Below are 19,022 nucleotides of genomic sequence, written 5' to 3' on the forward strand. Positions count from 1 at the left end.
TAAAGGTTAAGCCAAAATTCCAGGCTGAGATGGGCAGCACCTAATAAGCACGTATACCAGCACCATCTTAACTACTAAAAAATGGTACCAATTCCATTTTATGGAGGGAGTTGGTTTTTCAACCAAAAACACCCTGCTAAGAAAAAAGGGTGCACCAACTCCATCACTTGATACAACTCCAATACAAACTATAAATAACAGCACAAATCTTTTCATTTCTCAAACAGAACTCACTCAAATCCAATACATTTCTCAAGAGTCAAAGATTCAATACAAAACCCTTCATTTCTTCACAATCTGACAACCCAAAAATGGCAAAGTCCCACAAATCGCTCAAGTCCACACTCTACATCTTGCTCCTAGCCATCACCCTTGGATTTGCCGGCTCAGCTAGGATCCTCGACGAGGCGCAACCCGTAGCATCCAATCCTCTTCAGACAACTGTCCCTACCACGAACCCTCTGCCAAGTGGCCAAATCCCTATCATCGCCCCCGCCACCACAACTGTTGATGACGATGTCGACGACGCTGACTCACCAATCCCTGAGACTGATGCCCCGCCAGAAGCTGACGTGGTGCCTCCTGTAGTGCCTCCTGTAGTCCCTCCTGTCACAACCGTCCCACAAGCTAACTCACCACTACCAGAGACACACGACGAACCTGCCATAGTGCCAACACCGGTTGCTAATGTGGCACCCGTAGCAACACCTGCCGTTCCAGTCACCACACCCGTGGCAGGTCCTGTCACCACATCGCCAACCGGGCCCGCCGCAACTGCCGCGGTCGCCAGAACGGAAACCCCGCATTTGTCCTTTTTCATGCACGACATCCTAGGAGGATCCCACCCATCAGTCAGAGTGGTGACCGGCCTCATCGCCAACACAGTCCTCAACCCCGCATTCTCCAAACCCAACAACAACATCTTCCCCGTCAGCGGTGGAACCCCACTATCCAACAACAACATCAATGGCTTCCTCAACAACAACAACATCCCCAACATCGCCGGCCTCAGTGGCCTCACCAACTCCCAATCCAGCACGGTCATACAGAACAGCGGCAACAACAACATCGTCAACGACGGCAGCAACCAGCCCTTCGTCACTGCCGGCCAGCTCCCCAACGGAGCCACCCTCCAGAAGCTCATGTTCGGCTCGGTGACCGTGATCGACGACGACCTGACCGAAGGACACGAGCTGGGGTCTGCCGTGCTCGGCAAGGCACAGGGCTTTTACCTGGCTAGCTCGCTGGACGGGAACAGCCACACCATGGCTTTTACTATGTTGCTGCACGCAGGTGAACATGATGTGGAGGACACCATTAGCCTATTTGGCGTCCACCGTACGGCGTCTCCGGTGTCCCACATTGCTGTGATTGGTGGGACTGGGAAGTACGAGAATGCGAACGGGTACGCCGCCATAGAGAGCCTGCACCAGGTGGACCAGCACACGACTGATGGGGTGGATACCATTATGCAGATCAGCGTTTACCTTTCTGAATAGAAAGTGGTGGTGTGTTTTTATTTCCCATTTAGGGTTGTGACATACTTCACAATTTCAATGTGCATTTGATGTATTTTCTATGTGTGTCTTTTAATTGAATGAAAAATGAAAACTTTGTTATTAAAATGTCTGAACAGACTCGTTTCTTTTTCTTTTATTTGAGCGATATTCTACTTTAATTTAGTCTAAACTAATGAGAAAGCATATCCGCTCAAGCCAAAGCCACTACTCCAGATACAGATTTGTTTTTTGTTCAACCAAAGAAAATAACCAATGATTAAGGCAGAGAATCTATGATTCTATATCATCACTTTTTCTCTGCTGTTTCTGTGTTCAAACTTCTAAGGTTGAATCAATAGACACCATTATTTTCTCTTTTGATTGATTCAAGTTCATTTCGTAATATATTCCTAGCCTATTCCTTCAACTTGTAGGAGTCTCATGTTTTTGACAGATTTCGTAGAATCTGTTGAGAGTTGTCCCACATCAGTGAGAGACAATGTTTGTTATATGCTTATATGATCTTGGGCTACTCCTCATATTGCCAATTGATTTTATGGTGGAACCTCAATTTCATGATGGTATTATGATTTTATGGTGGAACCTCAATTTGTGTGAAGCCAAACGGCCACACGCACTCCACGTCACCCAGTTGTTGTTCACATGTAGGCTTGAAAATCCGCCACACGTGCGGGAGCATGTTGAGAGTTGTTCCACATCGGTGAGGGACAATGTTTGCTATGGGCTTATATGATCTTAGGCTACTTCTCATATTGTCAATTGGTTTTATGGTGGAACCCCAATTTCATCAGAATCCAATATCTAATCGATTAGTTAACATGTCAGTTACCCTTTTCTGAAACGCGGCTTATCAGATTATCTATCGAGCAATGAAACAGGTTCAAGATATTCCATAGTCCATATTACTACTTGCTAGACCTTTTATACAGACTTGAGGGCAGTGAAAACTTGTCAATATGTAACATTTGTTCCTTACCAATATTTGCACCAGTTGAATTAAAAGTGAAATGCCAAAATTGTGCTGGTTTAGAAAGTAAAGTTTTATGCAATGACAACTTGTGATTGCCTTATATGGATCAGCTTTTCTGCATTTTTCGACAAGATAGCGAACGGGAGCAGACTTGTCCATAGAAATTACATACATCACTCAACCCAATCAGGTACCTAACAGTATCTATGTAAGACTAGAGTTGTTTCTCAATTCTTATATGGTAGTTATAATTTGTTTGACGGGAGAAATTGATCGGCAATGAACTGATCTTCTGTAATTCATTGCCGATCAATTTCTCCCATAATTGGAGATTATAACTTGTTTGATGGGAGAAATTGATGGTAGTTATAACTTGTTCTCTTTGCTGGAGGTTATAATTTTTTATCTTTGTTGGGTTTTTCCACGTGAACTGATTTTCCGTTCGAAAGTTCAGAAGTTTCAATTTGCGCACTGTTACTGAAAATAAATTGTAACCATTTCATTTCTCTAAAATGCTCTCAATCACACATACAATCAGTAAGTGACATAAACGGTGAACTCCAACAGTGTCTCCGCCCCATCAGTTTGCTGATTGGAAGCCAGGAAGGTCTTAACCAACGCGAAACCCTTAGCATTGACATACTTTCCGGTGCCACCCATAATGGCCAAATGAGACTCTGACACAGCTGTACGGTGAACCCCAAAGAAGCTAAGACTGTCGGTGTAACTCCCACTTTGGAACATAGCAGTGAAAGCCATAGTCTGACTAGTACCGTCCTCAGAGCTCACTACATAAAAACCTTGTGCCTTGCCAACCAAGCCAGAGCTAAGCTCATGCCCTTCAGTGAACTCATCATCAAACACGCTCATTGTTCCAAACATGAGATTTTGGAGCGCGGAGGAGCCTGGCAGGAGCTGCCCACCATTTATCGGAAAGTTTCCAAACCCGCCACCATTTCTGTTGTTGTTTTGTCCAACGTTTGGTGTTGTTCCACTAAGCCCTGTGAGAAATGGGATGTTATTGTTGTTTATGAGACCGTTGTTGTTGTTGTTCTGGGGTACTCCGTTGTTGAATGGTAGAACAGCCCCTTTGGGCTTGGCAAATGGGACTTGACCGTTGGCTGCAGGGTTGTTGACTATCCCTGTCATGGCTCGGGCAGTGGGGTTTGATCCTCCGAGGATGTCGTGCATAAAGAAGATCAAGGCAGGGTGGTCAGCAGCATTTGCGACTGTTGCAGTACTAGTAGCTGCTGCTGGTGTAGCTAGTGCGGCATTTGTGACAGGTGTATCAAACATGTCAGACACCACTGGGGGAACTACCGGAACTTGTGGCTGCTCCTCGAGATTTCGTGCTGAAGCAGCAGAGAAAATGGTGAGAGTAAGAAATAGGAGGTAGGCAGTGGCCTTGGCAGGGATGGAGAAAATTTTGTGAGCTTCCATGTTAATTTGAGAGGGGAACAAAATATGGGAGTCGAAATTGTTTTCCTTTCGAGTTTCGATTTAAGGATTGAAGGGATGTTTGTGTTTGTTTGGATGCATGATGGTGTATGTATAGATTGAGCTTCTGAAAGGAGTTGTTCAAATGGAGTTAGTGCTAATCTTTCCTAATTAGTGTTTTGGTTAGGATCCTAAAGTAAAGTTTGACTCCAAAAGAGGAAGGATTTGTATGAGGCCACAGAGGTTTAGGTCACCAAATAAAAGATCCTAGCTTTCACAAGGCTCGGATCGTCGTTTGATATTTCAGGGAAACCGGCTTCTAATGTCGATTCTTAAAGGAAGAACAAGTAGTCCTCGGACTTTCATGGAGTCGTCTATAATTATATATAGAGCTATCAGTATGATCATCAAATTCTTCCACACAAAATCACAATGTACTACGAATTTGTTTGTGTGTCCTTACGCTTCCTTGGTTTTCGTTGGACGATTCCATCCTTCTAAAAACAATTGCAAGTACTGAACTAGAGAGAAAATATCAAATTCCAACACATCTGAATTTCATTCATCATGTATAAAAATTGAGTCTATACATATATCATTTGCAAACCCTATCACTTGATCAAAACTGTGGCCACATCTACATAAAAGTACCTTTGTCTAACTTGTTCACAAAATTACTCTACCAAGACAACAATCACTAGTTTCTTACAAACTCTCCAAGCTAACAAACTCCGCTACGAGCTTATCGAACAAAAATCTCTCAATTTCTCTACCAATACCATCAATATCATCTCCTAAATCTAACTCAATCTCCCTTCCTAGCACCTTTTTGGTGGAGTCCTTTCCTGTTTCCTTCTCTTGGCTAACAAGCAACATCCACAGATCTTCCTCTATCATCTCCTCGCTTGACGTGGATCTAATCCTTCTAGACACAGGCTTTGTCCACACGGGAACACCCAGACAAGGCTCGAAAATCTCCATCAGCCCTGCATTTATACGGTCAAACAAAAGCCTCCTGTCCGACCTTTTCCATGAAGCCTGATCGCCAAACTTCTTCTCCAGGGTCTCAAAGACAAAAATGCTTACCGGCCATTCTGGAGGGCACCAGGTATCTAAGTCCATTATCGAGTTCCTAACATAAAAACCTATCTCCGATAACACATCAACAAGGTAGGAATAGTCTCTGCTTTCTTCAACTCTGAAAAATCTCATTGAATCTTCATTTTCTCTGTAACTGCTTGCAGATCCTTCATTAATATCACAACCATCATCACTTGAAACAATCATTCCATATCCTTCCGAGTATGCATCAGAGTCGTCTGTTTCAAAAATGCAAGTTGCATACACAAATTTAGCATGAATAAATTGAAAAATAAATAATCAAAAGCGTGAACAAAAAATAAAATTGGGTTAATATCTTCAAAATTATTAGTCAACTCACCGGTGATGTCAACACTCATACTTTGCAGGAATTCTGGTGTAGCCGATCGCTCTCCACTATATAGTGGTTCCAGAACTGAAACTGGGCTAGGCTGATAAGCCTCCTCCAAGCTCGTCATAGAATCTGACTCTGTGGTGGAGCAGTGCAAAAGAAATGGACTTTCTTTGTAGCATTCAGTGGATGTTTCCTGCAGTTTCACAACAATTTAGAAAAGTGTCACAGAGTAACAGGGCAATAGTAAATCTTGAAACAACATGAATAACCAAGCAACAATTAATACGCGTTTTCACAGTAAACTGATATAAAAATAAACAAACCATACACAAAAAAACTACCTGTCTTCTAAAGAAAGAAACGACAAACCTGCTGAACTGAAGCATCTGTTCCATGACTGGAAGAATCGTCATTTTTGTCTACAAAGATGCAGGTTCTGCGTCCAGATTGCCACTTCTTGAAATTCCCGGGAGTCTTTTCCATGGTTTGAACACCTCCTAGGCTAGGATAAGATTGGAGTTTCTTGCGGTTGGATCTCAACTTTACAGGGCCGAAACCATCATTCTGGTTGAATTTGTACTCCATTGACTTGTGCTGCCCCAAATTAATAGACCCTTTTGGCTTGAAACTCCATTCATTGCAAAGAGCTGCATATTTATCTTGCTGTGTTCTAAACTTACTGAGGTCTAGGTCTTTCAGGTCAACCCTTACGAGCTGTCTTTTTGATTGATGATGCCTAAAAAGCTTGTGACCCAATGTTCTTGAGCCTGTTTCATGGGCAGACATGGCAAGCAAATTCCCGAGGGTAGTGCCTTTACAAGCCATTCCTACTTCTTCCAGCTTATTAGTCATCTTCCGTCGTTCTGAGAGTTGCTTTTTGGCTTCCTGGGATCCATATGACCCATCTGAATAAGAAAAGGACAACCTCATCGATTCAGTTTTCATTGCAACTGAGTCACCACCCCTGGATCCTAACTGTGATACCTTTGTATCAATGTTGGCTTTGTTGCAACTTGTATTTTCAGTTAGCTTCCCCAATATATCCCTCAAAACTGTAGACCTTAAGCTTACTGGTTCCATGTCAAATGCCAAGTTCTTTCTTTCTTTTACTTCAACATGTATTTTCCCACTACTAGGACTAGAAAACTCCACGCACCTTTGATCACTGGAATGAGAAACATCAAGGGAACTCAAAGAAGGGAAACATCTCGCAGAATTCTCGGCCTTTCCATGCTTTGGTTTCACAACAACAATTCTACTACCGGGAATGCGTCCTTCTTTGTTTGACCCCAATTGCGATCTTGAAAAATCATCTAAATTTATGAGTCCAACTTCTCCAAGGGATTCTGTGACAATTCCATTCTCAAATGTTTCAAGCAAAGTGGCATTTTGTAGCTTGCAGGGGAAACTTGTTAAAGGGGAAACTTGCGGATTATGCAGATGCTCGCCGATCAAAAAACTTCCCCCATAATCCGTCACTTCAGGTACTCTCAACTTGAATGAATGGCGAGACTCTCTGGCACCAATGGAAGCAACTCTGCGTAGGTAATTCTCAGACAGCACTCTTCTTTGTTTTTGGACAGGCGCCTGAGGTGGCGAGTCATCAAGACCCATCAGTTTTGCTATAACACTTGGTGTAGGTGTAGCTTCCATTCCTGCCAGGTGTTCTTGATATAATCTATACAGGCACTGTGTACACTTTACTTTCTACAAAATGCAGGAATGTACCTGCAGAAAATCGGAGAATGCTTCATGAACTAGCGAAAAGAATACAACACGAAAATCCAAAAAACAACAAACAGAAAAGGATTCAATGAACCCATTCAAGCATCCGAATGATCATAAATTTTTTTTGTTCCTAGAAACCTAGTAGATACAGAACACTGAAGTTTGAAGTAGAGACCAAATTATCACCACAATTTCTTTTGTTAAGCAATCAATAAAACAACAACAAAAGAAACAAGAATTTAAGTAAATTAAGCGCAACATCACATTACCAAAAGAAAAAAAAAACAATTTCAGACCTGTAAACCTCAAAAAACCCACACTGCCATCATATGATATGATCATCCTAACTACTACAAGAACATCAACTTCATTGAAACAAAATCATTGCAAAACCGGTCGTAGCCAAGTTGGTTATAGCAACATGCTTCCTCTTTCTGTACTCAGTTCGAATCTCCCTCCCGAAAATTTAGATTAGATTAAAATATCGCTCGAACAAAAAATAAACAACAAAAATCATTTAGAAGCCAGCACTACGAAATCCCCGTAAGAACAAAAACCATCATTAACAAAAGCACAAGCAAGAATCAAAAGCCAATAGAATTATGAATCGCTCTATGAACTAAAGAACAAAGAAAACCCAGAAAATTAAAATTCGTGGATTAATAAAAGGCTCAAAGAGTCAAAGGGTTACCTTTCTAATATTGGTCAGGCCACCATAGTTTAATCCCTCCACCAAAACCAACAATCTTCACACAACTCTCCCTTCATTTTTAGATTACAATTTAATAAATTAACAATCTCATCAATCACACACTGGGTTTTATATAAATCAACCCAAGAAAATGACTCTCAAGAGTTATACCCGCAAATCTCAACAAAAATTGAAAAATAAAATCGAAAAATGAAACAGTTTTTGCTTATTTGGGCACGGAAATGGATAAAAAAAAATCTGAAAAATGGGTTTTGGGTTTAATATCTGGGTTCTGAAGAAAAAATTGGATCCGATGAGAAAAAATGAAGAAATGATTGGGAAGTTGGGAAGATATACAGAAAACACAGAGGCAATACAAAGGTGACGTTGCTTGGCGTTTTGGTGGGGGTCGTTTTGTTGTATTTGTTCCGTCGTTTTTGGAAATATACCCCGAATTTTTTAATTGTCTTTGCTTGCGTAACTCCCGCCAGAAAGATATGGTCATTGAATGGGGGGATTTGATTGGAGCTTTCCAATTTTTGATTAGTACAGGCACGGAAGGTTCCGGCTAAGAGCATTTTCCTCGAGTGATCGTGATCGTTCATTATATATCGTACGATCATTTTTTATTATGTGTTATATATATATTTTTTTAAATTTTAAATTTATAATAATTTCTAATTAAACGATATACGATAAACAATCACGATTATGGAATTTCTGAATCTCCAAGAAAATGATCCGGTTGGGAGTGGAAATAGAGGAATGTTGGGGTGTGCATTTGTTATGTCCGATTCATATGATTGCATTGGGAGATTATGATTTGACTTTTTGACTTTTAATAGGTCTAGGATGTTTCCTGGGTTTTTGGAGCTTGAGAAAAGTGGGCTGGGTTTATGAGGTTTATGGTTTGGGCCTGCCTGCTGGATTGTGGAACAAGAATTGTTTTTTTTTTTTTTCCGAAGATAGAGATAGATTAAATATGAATAGGAATGTAAGCAAACGAGTGAGCAGCAAGATTGCTCTCCCTAGACACGTAAGCAAACGAAACCGACGTCAACCTGCGTGCTAGACTCTCAATATCACCAAGAATACATTCCAAGCTAAGGTCAATAGGTGTTTCCTTCCTGAGCATCTGAATGATCATCTTGGCGTCGGATTCAAAAATAACTTTGCTGAATCCGTGCAAGCCGTGGAACAAGATTTTGTCCACATAATCTTTGCTCCTATCATACTGTTTGCAAGTCGGCTGTTGATCCAAAATAGCAAGAGAGACTTACATGCAAAGGTGCAGTGAACGTCTAAAGGTGTGCTCAAGCAAGATAAAATATAGAGAAGTAGACACATATATATCTGGTATACCTAAAATTGAGCTACACATGTTACCGAAATATAAGATTTAATTCCACTCAATAAATTTTTCAATTTTTTTTTTCTAAAAAGGGGACTAGCTAATGATGAAGCACAACAATCTATCTTTTTGAGGATCAAGAAGACTCACAGAAGCATTTTAGCATTCCCTGACCATCATCATGTGATTTAACAGCGTCAAAAATCAATTTCAGAATGAACCGTTTAAAACGCCAACATAAAATTTATCTCACCCACTAAACCACCCCGTAGTGATTCTCAACAATTCAATTGTATTCAATTGCACTGACTTAGTTGTCAGGTGAGTGGTGAGGCCAAACACTTTTTTTTTTCATAAAAAAGGAAGGAAAATGTGAGAGATAGTGGACCGCCATATCATTGCATATCATTGATCACCTCTCATGGAAAGAGTTGGTTCCTTTAGCAAAAGCAGAGAACACCACAAAAACCAAGTCACGTTTTCCATTTCCATGATGATATGCCTGCCTTTTGATCTTGTTTGGAAATGGAAGGGAATATGTTCTATTGAAAATATTGACAACTAAGTGACTCCAATGGCTTTGCTCTCAACAATATTTGTTCTACTGTTGCTCTTCTTTTGATATATATTCTGACATAAAGCAAATACATCCTTCAATGACTCCAATGTCAAATCCATCCTTATTTCAACTTTTTTCTTTTGCTATTTTATGTTTACATCTTAAATTTCTTTATCGTTGAAGAAACTATTCTAAGGGTTTTAAGAGACCAAGTGATTTGTGTGGGGCAAATTTGTTTGTCTAACTACGTGATTGTGCGAAATAACATTTTTACTATGATTAGTGCGTAGAATACTTTAAAATATTGACGTAAGATTGGAGAATCATATCAATAGTCCAATCCTGTGAACGTCCGATTAAAACAAAATAGTCATTGGTCTTTCTGCAAGTGATCGACAACGTCAGCAACAGAGTCCCACAACTAACTTTGGCTCATTTTTTGGGCTAAATTTAGCCAAAATTAAGTTTTAACCAAAAACCCTTTTTTTGGCCAAATAAGTTTTAGGTGAGTTTAAAACTTAACTTTTGAGTTTTAACCCAACCATTGGAGTTGTCTAAGGGTTTTTTATTTTTATTTTATTTTTTATCAAATGATAGATTTGTTAGATTAGATGTTAGGTTAAGGAGCCGACAGAACCCGCACCGTGGTGCAAGGGTAACACTTATTTTCACCACTGTGGTAGATGACCACTTGCGAGTTGGTCCAAGGGTTTAAGAGACTATGATTTGTGTGGGGAAAATTTGTTTGTCTAACTATGTGATTGTGCGAAATAAAATTTTTACTTGATTAGTGTTACAATCTTCGAAATATTGACATGAGATTAGAGAAACAGACCAACAAACTAAATTTCGACATGAATAATGTTATTTGAATTTTCAGTATTAAATTTAGGCCGAAAATACCTGTGCGAAGGAAATAAAACGATGAAGCGATCCTAAGTTGCAGCTTTGACAATAAAGATGCTTTTTGCCATTTTATTATCATTTAATAGGTTAATTAAAGATTGATTTTGAGTTTTAAAGGGTTTTTCTTGGGAATTTTATAATTTTTTGCTTTATTTTTCAAAAAAATGGGGATATCCTCTTGACCGTTAGATTTGACTTTAATGAAATTCTGTGGTTGAGATTCTGTGATCTGTGATTTAATCACAACCACAAAATTTCATTAAAGCCAAATCTAATGATTAAGAGGGTATTCCCATTTTTTTTGAAAAATTAGGATCACTTCCCTTAAAAGGCTTATGTGTTTGAATCATCTTATCATATTATTTAATAAAAATTGAGATTTTAAAAACATTTTAACTTTTAAGAGTGGCCGTTCGTGATACTCGAATTATAAGTTACATCGTGGCAAGTATACCGCAAAATCTTTGTACGAAATGCGTACCCTTTGCCTTAATTCCAATTGCAATCATGCTACATATGCATTGTATTTGTATGTACTTAATTTATCTTTGTTGGTCATGCAAGTAAGATGCATTAACAACATTGCCCAAAATACAATGAAGTCGGCCACCGTCAGATACACCGTTGCACCCAACCGTCGATTATCTGGTGGTAACTATATAATCGGCAGTTGAAATGAGGGTCACGTTGTAATATGTATATAGCCAACATTCATACCATGTTCATAGTGATTTGTAACGTAGAAAAAGAGTAATCAATTTCTATGTTACTAGCCAAGTACTTGCAGGAGGCATTTTTTGAATCACTGCGTGTTATGCGCGATTTACACGTTTTAAATGTATTTATATGCATAAATTGACAAATGGAAAATCAAATATTTGAAGTAAATTAATAATCTTATATCATACTAGAAGAAACTCTTCATAAACCAATTAAAGTAGTTGAATTCACATAATAAAATCGGTCTCTATATAATTTACATTAAGAAGAGAGAAAATAATATTTAATAAACAATTGGTTGAATTACATTATTGCTAGCTCATTGTGAGTCTAAGCCCAGCCTTTTCCCCTTAGTGTAGATAATATCGTTTGTTAAAAAAAATAATCATTTGACAGCTATTTTAATCGCATTATTATCCGTGTGCAAAGAACTTTTTTTAAAACCAGCATTACCGCCTCTTAAGATGTTTTGAACGTGTTTAAAAATAGAGAAAATAATATTTAATAAACAACTTATTGAATCACATTATTGCTAGCTCATTGTGAGGCTAAAAGCACCCCCTCCTCCTTAGTGTAGATAATATCGTTTGTTAAAAAAAATCATATGACAACTAATTTAATCACATTATTATCTGTGTGCGAATGACTTTTTTATAACCGGCATTACACGCATCTTAAAATGTTTTGAACGTGTTTAAAATAGATAAATTGGATCACATTATTGCTAGCCTATTGTGAAGTACTATTTTTTTTTTTTAAAAGGCCAATTTTTTTTTTGTGGTCCCTGTGGCGACACGCCACTTTCAATGTGACTCTCGTGGTGAGCCTTGTTAGCAATTAAGGTCCAAATCCAAACTTTTGTTAGTCTTTCGTTAAATAAACTCATGCGACTATCACACGAATCGATCAAATATGTCATTTCAATCCAAATTACATCATTTTCTATGGACATCTAATATTAGGGTTGGGCATGGGCTGGGCCTAAATTTGGAGAGACCAAACCGGACCTGTATGAAAATGCAACGAGGCGAGTCGGGGCAAGTAATGAGATTTCAAATTTTGGAACTGGACCTAACCTAGCCCGTTTGAAAAAGGCCAATTCGGGCAGGGTCCACTAGTCCTCGGCACAGAAAGGAACAAACTGAAGCCTAAAGGTTGTGTTCCTCAGCAAATAAAAGAAAACCATACAAATACTTAGACCAAGATCCAAATTATCAGATAAATCAACAACACATAGATTCCAAACATCATTCAACCAAATTATGTATGGGTAATCTATGAATTATTGAAAAAATGGGCGTTGAATGTGGACATAGGTAGTAGTAATAGGTGAAACAAGAACCTTAAGCGCTTCTTTGAGGATGGGTTCTTTGTTGGGATTGAAGAAAAGCGCCTTAATCCCATTGTTGTTCCCCAAACGCAATTTTCTACTGTAGCTACTTCTGGGAACCTGCTGCTTCGGTGATGTCGGTGGTTTAATAAACCCAAGGCCAGGCCACTGTTACCCAATTGTCAATTACTCATCAAAATTGATTAGCAGATGAGCAAAAATAGGAAAAAGAAAAGCTCAGGCCGTCAGATTATTCGCTCACCAATGCACACGAAGGAGATTCACAATAAACACAAACATGTTGACCAACTTGAACTCTTGCTACTGTCTTCTCATGTTGATGAATTCAAGAGTGATGCATAACTGACCGAGTCGGATTAGATTGGGTGGTCAGCAGCCGAGTTAAGCCCATCGTCTTCTCCGATTTAAAGCTTATGTGATGTCGACGCAATCTAGGGGTGGGAGGGAGAAGAGAATGAGAACATAGAAAGAAACTGGGGGAAATCTGGGAATAGGGAAAATGACTGAAAAAGTAAAGCAATTGTTTTGTTATGGTAGAACGAGATGGTTCGGGGCCCTGGCATTCTAAAATTATGGAACCGCCCCGCCCCTACAGATACCCTTTCATCGCTCCACCCCGACCTGCGGCTCCTGTACCCATTTGCCCAGCCCTATCTAGTATGACTTAGGTATTCACTTGTTCTTTCAGGGTGGGTTATGACATACACTTGTTTTTTTTTTTTTTTTGTGAGTTAAAAAGTTGGCATCTGATTCTAGTGCACAAAGCAAATTGAAACAAGTGAAAAGGAGGGATAATTTACAAGAATAACTTAAAGAATTAAAGACAACGAGGGAAAGGCATTGCAGTATTTATGCATTTAGACGGGTGACAGGCATTGCATAATTAAAGAATTAAAGACAATGGGTGAAAGGTATTGCAGAAAATTCAATTTTCACGTCTGCCCTCCACATATGAACTTCAAGAGCGTAAGAAACTTAAATAATTAAAATTCAAAGAAGATTAAGAAAAAAATTGAAAGGCTGTATACTGGCTGACTACGGCGCGCATCAAACCACACTACCACTTAAAGACAAAATTGAAAGGCATATATGCATTCGGACTGGTACAAATTGATACAAGTATGAAAATTTAAGACAGACCAAGACTCTAACTCATGATCAAAGACATGTTGGCATTGAAAAAAAAAACAATGGTTTATTATAAGTATTATGATTTCCAAACGAAATTAAATCATACCTGAGAAATTATGCGCGACTTCACTTTCATCTCTTCTCATAGCCATTGACGTGGTTTTACTGGTTTTGTTTCACTCTTTGCATTCAAGCTTATTTTATGTGAAATCTTATTTCCGTTAAACACTAACTCATACTAGATGTCCATGGAATAGGATGTAATTTGAATTACAATGATGAATTTGACTTTCCATGTGATAGTCATGTGAGTTTATTTAACGGAAGTTTGGATTTGGCCCTCAATTGCTAACAAAGCTCACCACAAGAGTTTAATTAAATGTTTTTTCACCACAAGAGTCACATTGAAAATGCCATGTCACCACAGGGACCACGAACAAATTTTGGCCAAAAAAAAACCCACAAAAAAATTAATTATTACAAAAATACTGTTAAAATGACGAAAATGCTCCTGCCTTATTTGATGCATTATTTTGGGATGCCTTTGAAGTTTTTTGTCTTGGGAACATTTTTGTCCAATTAGTTTTGTTGAAGCTTGGGGACACCAAAATCACTATTCACCTTTTCCATTGGCTTTATGTTTGATAGTTTGATGCATTATTTTGGGATGCTTTTGAAGTTTTTTGTCTTGGGGGCATTTTTGTCCAAATATTTTTGTCGAAGCTTGATAACATCAAAATCACTAATCATCTTTTCCATTTGCTTTATATATAGATAAATATTAATTTCGAATTCCGGTATGCAGAAATGTGAATAGAATGTAAAGATATGGACAGGTGAATTGGCTTTCAAGCTCCACTATCTGTGGTTTAGTGCTTCACACATAACGACCTAAATGGATTTTGCCAAAAAAAAAAAAGAAAAAAAAAAGACCTAAATGGACAAATCAAATGTCATTGCCAAGATAAAGTGCAGTTTTTGTTTGAAAGGAACAACTTATTCAATAGTTAGGCTTATAATTAAAATGTCTCTTGAAATTGTCATTTAGTCTCAAATTATCCTATAAAATTGGTTTTGTCTTACTTTATTCCTGAAATTAACATTTTCAACTTTTTTGGTTTCACTTGACCCATTCAGTTAAAGAACGGTTAAGTTCAAGGGTATTGTAGACTTTTTATTTTTTACATATCAAATTACTTCGAGCCTACACATTAAACCAATCTCAATTCCATTTTTGACACTTTAATTCAAACCCCATAAGTTTGGGTCTTTTTTAAGATAACTTATTCAATAGAAAAATTTTGAGCAATAATGTGAAACTTTTGGTTATTGCAAACTATCACATTTGCTTTAGATGATATTTTTTTTTTGGGGGAAGTATTTTGGATATGATAGCTTAACTGTTTTTTTTAGGTTGTATTTTGTGCAATTGATCTGAAATCATTTTTTATGGGTGAAACTTATGGTTAGACTAATTTCGATTAAAAAGATATATTGAAATAGGCTAATCATATTTCATTTCTCTTGTAATGTGTATTTTTCAAGTGAAAAGTTTCGAGCCAATATATGATACTTTGCAAGTGAAATAACTCTAAGAACAAAAATGTAATCCTTATTTGGTTGATATAATGATTTTGTTGCTAGAAATTTTTTATTAATTGAATAATTATATTTTTTTCTTCTAACAAACGATATTATCGACACCAAGGGAGGCGGTAAACTTAGTCTTATAACGGGTTAGCAATAATGTGGTTCAAATTCGCTTTTGACAAGAATTGAACCTAAGACCTTTCATTTACAAGTGAAGAGGAATATCACTAGACCATAGTACTAAGTAACAATAATTAATTTTTTCTTAAAAACCCAAAAAACTCATGGATTTGAATTAGAGTAAAAAAAAATTGAGATTGTTTTATTTCGTATGCTAGAGGTAAATAGATGCGTAATAACAAAAATCTAAAATACAGTTGAATTTTACAATTCTTTAACGGAATGGAGTGAAATGAGATCAAAATAGTTGAAAATGTCTTAAACAAAACCAGTTTTAAAAGGTAAATTCAAACATTCAAATAAATCAAAATACTAATATTTCCAACACCAATGACACTTCCCTTTTCTAATCCCATAAATTATTTCTGACAGATGATGTACCAATTTTTAATGTAAAGTGTATTAAAGCTCAGATGGGACCTGGATTGTCTGCCCTTCCCATCCTATACTCTTCCTATTCCCTTCTAATTATATGGTCACAGTTAAACCACGTCAATATTTTATATTGATTTTTTATTATAAAAATAATAAAATAAAAAGCAATGAAAATATAAAATATTAACGTGATTTAATCGTGATCACAAAAATAGAAACGAATAGAATGGAAAGAGCATACAATCCAGGTCCCAGCCTAGTACCGGCCTACGCGTTAATATATTAAATAACCCTCGAAGCTCATCAACTTTCACTCCATAACCGTTACGACCCATTACGCCATTACCTTTCAGTTTCATCTTGTACTCTTTCTCACTCTCTCGCTCTCCTCTGCTCTCAGATGGCTCTCGAGGTCGCTGTCAAGGCAGCCTTCGGCGCCCCTCATCTTCTCGGCGACTGTACGTTCACATTTCTCTCTATTTCCCTCGATTTCCTTTCTGGGGTTTGATCAAAATTTGCTAATTTGGTAAAATTTTCCATCTTTCGTTTCTGACAGGCCCTTTCAGCCAAAGGGTTCTTCTGACCTTGGAGGAGAAGAAAGTACCCTACAAATTGCACTTAATCAATCTCAGCGACAAACCCCAGTGGTATTTTTCTTTGTTTTGAATTTTTGAGCCCGAAAATACATGCAGGCATGGATGGAAATGTGTGCTTTTGTATTTTTAATGGATTTTAATGTGTTTTTTCTTTTTGGTTGTGTTTGAGGAATCGGGTTTGTGGTTTTTGTTGGTGATTTGTAGGTTTACGGAAGTGAATCCAGAGGGGAAGGTGCCTGTGGTGAAGTTTGATGACAAATGGGTGGCTGATTCTGATGTCATTGTTGGGATCATTGAGGAAAAATACCCTGAGCCTTCTCTCAAAACTCCTCCTGAATTTGCTTCTGTGTAGGATCTCTCTCTCTCTCTCTCTCTCTCTCTCTCTCTCTCTCTCACACACACACACACACACACACATTGTTGTTTGGAGTCCGTTTGGGAAACTGTTTATGTAGGAACACTTTTGCTAGAAGTGCTTTTATTATGAACAAGTTGAGATACACTTGGAAGTGCTTCCCAAAGTTCTCCATAACCCAGAAGCACTTTCAAGTTGTTTCTGCAAAACATTGTCAACAGCGCTTTTACTCCTTGAAACAGTCCCAAGCAGGCCTTTATTTGTTCTTTTGTTACTGTAGGCTTCTTGATCCTTTTGTCTTAATTTGATTTGATTAATGTTTATTGACCTGGTAAACATCAGAGCTCTAACCTTGTAGATGCTTTATATTTGAATTTCTTTCAGTTGTCAAGCTAATAACTTTAATTGATATGTCCTGTTGGATGGATGGTTTGCTAAACTTGTCTTTGTGAGGATGTCTTTATTGCCGAAAATTTCGGGATCTTTTTGTTGTGAATTTGCAGGGGATCAAAGATATTCGGATCATTTGTGACATTTCTGAAGAGCAAGGATCCCAATGACGGATCAGAACAGGCTTTGCTTACTGAACTGAAGGCATTCGATGAACATCTTAAGGCACATGTATGTCAGTTTAAGTCATAAAGAAGAAAGAGTTATGTTTTCTTTTAAAAAGTTGTGTTCTTTGTATTTTCTTTGAAACATGTTGTAACTTGTAATATGTTTCGAATGAAACCAGGGTCCTTACATTGCTGGGGAGAAGGTCACTGCTGCGGATCTGAGCTTGGCACCAAAACTGTACCATCTCAAGGTGGCTCTCGGTCATTTCAAGAAGTGGACTGTTCCAGCAGACTTGACCCATTACCATAAGTACACTGAGGTATGAGATTTTTATGCATGATGCTGCATACTGGAGCTTTATATTTTGTGTCCTCCAGTAAACAATTGTTCAGTGTACATGTTTTTAAGTAGGAGATAATTTTTGTTCTAGTAAGTTTTTAGAGTGCGCTGAACGGTTGAAGTTCTGGAGCTCCTTTTACTTCTGTTCGTTATCTATCGTGATTCGTGATGCAACAAATCAGATGTGGTTATGCATAGTGAGTTTTGTTGACTATTCTGTGGAATTTAACCCCCGTGCGATTAGGCGATTGCAATTCTCCTCTCCCTTCAAAACACCCCCCTGTGTGTGTTGTTCCTCTCTCTCCCTTTCTCCCCCAAGTTTTGGGAAAGTTGGTTGATTTCCATGTGCATGTGCTTGTGCACTTTGATGCATTGAATCATTTTCAATGCAATTCTTCAATGTGTAAGAACTAGAGCGTACATTCCTCGTAAGGGATTGCTTATGATCAGCATTGTTGGTATGCAATCAGTCCCTTTTTCCTTTGTTCTGATATGTAAAACTCAACATGGTAAAATTTCGGATTCATCACAAGTCCTAAATCCAAACAGTGAGGGTTACCTTTGTTGAGACGGAAACAGTATCCAGTATAACGGACCCAGAAAATCTGTCTCGCTCGATGATCTTGTTCTTCACTGTTGGTTTCTCTCATTAAAATTACTGTTTTTGCAGCTGCTTTTTTCAAGGGAATCTTTCGCGAAGACCGCTCCTGCCGAAGAGAAGTATGTGATTGCAGGATGGAAGCCGAAGGTGAATCCATGAAATGGTCCTAGATTATGAGCTCATCTGTTGAAGTTTAGTTGTGTAAGGTTACGACTTATGCATGTCAGACGTGGAATCTAAACTTGACTCGATCGGTTTATTCCCATGTCTAATAAATGTGTTTATCTAAGTCGTCAATTATTAATTAGTATTAAGCCTCTATTACTGAATGATGAATCCTCTAATCCTGTCCGTTCATCGTACATCGTGTAGTTAGAAATTATTTTAAATTTTTTATTTCAAATTGAACACAAATGGTACTTGACGAAAATTGATTGTACAATTAACGATGAACTGATACGATTAAAGAATTCTTTAAATCCTTACAAAGACGAATGATCCTTATTCATCACTAGGTAACATCCATGCAGAGTATGTTGACTAACTACAATTTTTTCATCCTTGGTAATGATTTTCACATTTTCGTTTCTTCCTTCACACTCATTTCATTGCAGAACCACCTTCCACGT

General features: G+C 38.1%; 4 protein-coding genes across 4 annotated transcripts; 2 read left to right on the forward strand and 2 right to left on the reverse strand.

The window, feature by feature from the left end:
* Positions 1-239: 239 nt before the first annotated feature.
* LOC114825795 (dirigent protein 24-like) lies at positions 240-1,629 on the forward strand. The gene has a single exon (XM_029104807.2). The coding sequence runs from the start codon at positions 312-314 to the stop codon at positions 1,497-1,499; it is 1,188 nt and encodes a 395-aa protein (XP_028960640.1). The 5' UTR covers positions 240-311; the 3' UTR covers positions 1,500-1,629.
* A 1,339-nt stretch (positions 1,630-2,968) lies between these two features.
* Positions 2,969-4,018, reverse strand: LOC114825796 (dirigent protein 10-like). Its single transcript, XM_029104808.2, has one exon. The coding sequence runs from the start codon at positions 3,928-3,930 to the stop codon at positions 3,025-3,027; it is 906 nt and encodes a 301-aa protein (XP_028960641.1). The 5' UTR covers positions 3,931-4,018; the 3' UTR covers positions 2,969-3,024.
* Positions 4,019-4,460: 442 nt separating this feature from the next.
* LOC114826101 (uncharacterized) lies at positions 4,461-8,114 on the reverse strand. The gene is made up of 4 exons (XM_029105871.2): positions 7,782-8,114; positions 5,732-7,090; positions 5,369-5,555; positions 4,461-5,246 (listed from the first exon to the last, which is right to left on the reverse strand). Exons 2-4 carry the CDS (start codon positions 7,013-7,015, stop codon positions 4,633-4,635), a joined length of 2,085 nt encoding a protein of 694 aa, XP_028961704.1. The 5' UTR covers positions 7,016-7,090; positions 7,782-8,114; the 3' UTR covers positions 4,461-4,632.
* Positions 8,115-16,163: 8,049 nt separating this feature from the next.
* Positions 16,164-18,722, forward strand: LOC103435916 (glutathione S-transferase DHAR2-like). The gene is made up of 6 exons (XM_029105872.2): positions 16,164-16,402; positions 16,501-16,591; positions 16,745-16,888; positions 17,399-17,516; positions 17,632-17,772; positions 18,463-18,722. Exons 1-6 carry the CDS (start codon positions 16,345-16,347, stop codon positions 18,550-18,552), a joined length of 642 nt encoding a protein of 213 aa, XP_028961705.1. The 5' UTR covers positions 16,164-16,344; the 3' UTR covers positions 18,553-18,722.
* The last annotated feature ends 300 nt before the right edge of the window (positions 18,723-19,022 follow it).

The sequence above is a fragment of the Malus domestica genome, chromosome 07 (genome assembly GCF_042453785.1).
Source record: "Malus domestica chromosome 07, GDT2T_hap1".
Lineage (NCBI taxonomy): Eukaryota > Viridiplantae > Streptophyta > Magnoliopsida > Rosales > Rosaceae > Malus > Malus domestica.

Bases quoted from the DNA above. Each gene is read 5' to 3' on its own strand.
- LOC103435916 (XM_029105872.2), top strand. From the start codon at position 16,345: ATGGCTCTCGAGGTCGCTGTCAAGGCAGCCTTCGGCGCCCCTCATCTT. The intron at 16,403-16,500 runs GTACGTTCACAT...CGTTTCTGACAG, and splicing joins CCCTCATCTTCTCGGCGACT to GCCCTTTCAGCCAAAGGGTT. The intron at 17,773-18,462 runs GTATGAGATTTT...CTGTTTTTGCAG, and splicing joins ATTACCATAAGTACACTGAG to CTGCTTTTTTCAAGGGAATC.
- LOC114825795 (XM_029104807.2), top strand. From the start codon at position 312: ATGGCAAAGTCCCACAAATCGCTCAAGTCCACACTCTACATCTTGCTC.
- LOC114826101 (XM_029105871.2), bottom strand. From the start codon at position 7,015: ATGGAAGCTACACCTACACCAAGTGTTATAGCAAAACTGATGGGTCTT. The intron at 5,556-5,731 runs GTTTGTCGTTTC...GTGAAACTGCAG, and splicing joins CAGATGCTTCAGTTCAGCAG to GAAACATCCACTGAATGCTA. The intron at 5,247-5,368 runs GTGAGTTGACTA...TTTTTGAAACAG, and splicing joins TATGAGTGTTGACATCACCG to ACGACTCTGATGCATACTCG.
- LOC114825796 (XM_029104808.2), bottom strand. From the start codon at position 3,930: ATGGAAGCTCACAAAATTTTCTCCATCCCTGCCAAGGCCACTGCCTAC.